Source organism: Sinocyclocheilus grahami, unplaced genomic scaffold (assembly GCF_001515645.1).
Source record: "Sinocyclocheilus grahami isolate Dianchi unplaced genomic scaffold, SAMN03320097.WGS_v1.1 scaffold2900.1, whole genome shotgun sequence".
Lineage (NCBI taxonomy): Eukaryota > Metazoa > Chordata > Actinopteri > Cypriniformes > Cyprinidae > Sinocyclocheilus > Sinocyclocheilus grahami.
The window spans coordinates 10,421-12,064 of NW_015508075.1; the positions used below are offsets into that span (position 1 = coordinate 10,421).

General features: G+C 39.2%; 1 protein-coding gene across 1 annotated transcript in view; it reads right to left on the bottom strand.

The window, feature by feature from the left end:
* LOC107575797 (far upstream element-binding protein 3) overlaps positions 1–1,644 on the bottom strand; it is a 24,439-nt gene that overhangs the window by 6,407 nt on the left and 16,388 nt on the right. The window contains exons 12-13 of the mRNA XM_016262127.1: positions 604–764; positions 425–498 (exon numbers count right to left, since the gene is read on the bottom strand). Of these exons, the coding sequence (XP_016117613.1) occupies positions 425–498; positions 604–764 (235 nt within the window). The remainder of the gene's footprint in view (positions 1–424; positions 499–603; positions 765–1,644) is intronic.

Genomic DNA, 1,644 nt, shown 5'->3' on the forward strand with positions numbered 1-1,644 from the left:
TGAATGAGTCATTGAATCACTCGCTCAACTGATTTGTCAAATCAGCTGAGCAAATGAGTTGAGCAATAAGTGACTCTTTATGAACGAGTCATTGAATCATTGACTCACTCGATTAGTTCAGAAACATGGATTCATTCGGAAACGAATCACCGCTGTATGTTGTTCAGAGACGCTCGACAGTTCTGCTGTGGATTTGATCTGAACTATTTTGTGTGAATTTGAGGAGAAACTGACAATATTGTGTCTAAAATGTAACAATATTAACTTCTTATTTAGCTATTAAATCACTATCACATTAGCAATCGTGCACATCACACCAAATTAAAGCATTAAACTGACCTACAAATCTTAGTTTTGAGATATTCAGAATAAGCGTCAGATAAACTCACTGGCAGAGAGGAAATAAACGAAGGAAGGCACTCACTTCTGATGAGGAGTCGCAGGCCCTTGGGTGAAAGGGCCGAGTCCAAAACTGCTGCTTCCTCCCAATCCAGACCCCTACATGAGGAAACAGAACCAGTCACTATTATTCTAAACTTTTGAACACTACTGTGCAACCCAACGCACTTGCAAACAGAAAGCGCTGAGAAACGGATCACTCACCCCGATCTTCTCGTCGATCAGCTGTCTGGCCATCTCCATCTGCTGAGGAGATCCGCGGATGGAGAAGATCCGGACGTTTGGGTCGGTGTTCGGAGGAGGATTTCTCTGCAGCTCCACATGAGCTCCAGACTGCTGGTTGATGCTCTTTATGGTCTCTCCACCTGAGCAGAACACATGAGCACGACCCATTAACACACATCTATCACATGCAAGACGCCCTGTTTGAAGCTTCAATTACTGGGAAGTTGAACTAGATTTCACGATTGAAGCAGTTAGAAACATCAGGGACAATCAAGCATAAAAATACAGGTAAAAGGTAAAAAAAAAAATGTAATTAAAACAAAAAATATGGACACAAGGGATAGCTAAAATTAAAAAATAAAATAACGAGTTATTAACTTCAAGAGCAAGCGACTTCAAGTGCATAACACCTGCTACAATGGTTTTAAAGGTATATGGACGCATGGGCAAGTTTAAAAATACAAATAAATAAAAACAAAAATAACTTTTAAAATATGTAATAACTAATTAGAAACATGCAAACACAAATGTAAAAAAAATACAGGTGCATAGTATCTGCTCACTAAACAGCCATATAGTCCTCAATTATTTAAAAAGTATAAAATCAATTAAATAAAAAATAAAAACCAGTTACAAACGTGTGGGACAACCTTAAAATTAAAATAAAACACATGTGCATAGTATCTGCTCAATAAATAGCAATAAAGTCTTGGATTGGACAAAAAATGATTGGTTAAAATTTTTTTATTATAAATTAAATGAATGAATTGACTGAATGGTTTAACCATCAGCTCTCGGGCTGCTGTGCAAACACAGAAAAGCCTGGTGATGTCTGAGCATTTGTTCACTCATCTGTTTGACCCCGGCTCATCTAGACGCACTCCTCCCGCGCCGGGCCATTACTCTACTGTCAAACTAATTTACCCGCTGCATTAATGAAGCCATTATGAGCTCCGGCGTCAGCCAGAGGCGCAGATAAAGAGCCGAGTTCACGGACGGACCGGTTTAGTTAAAGGATGC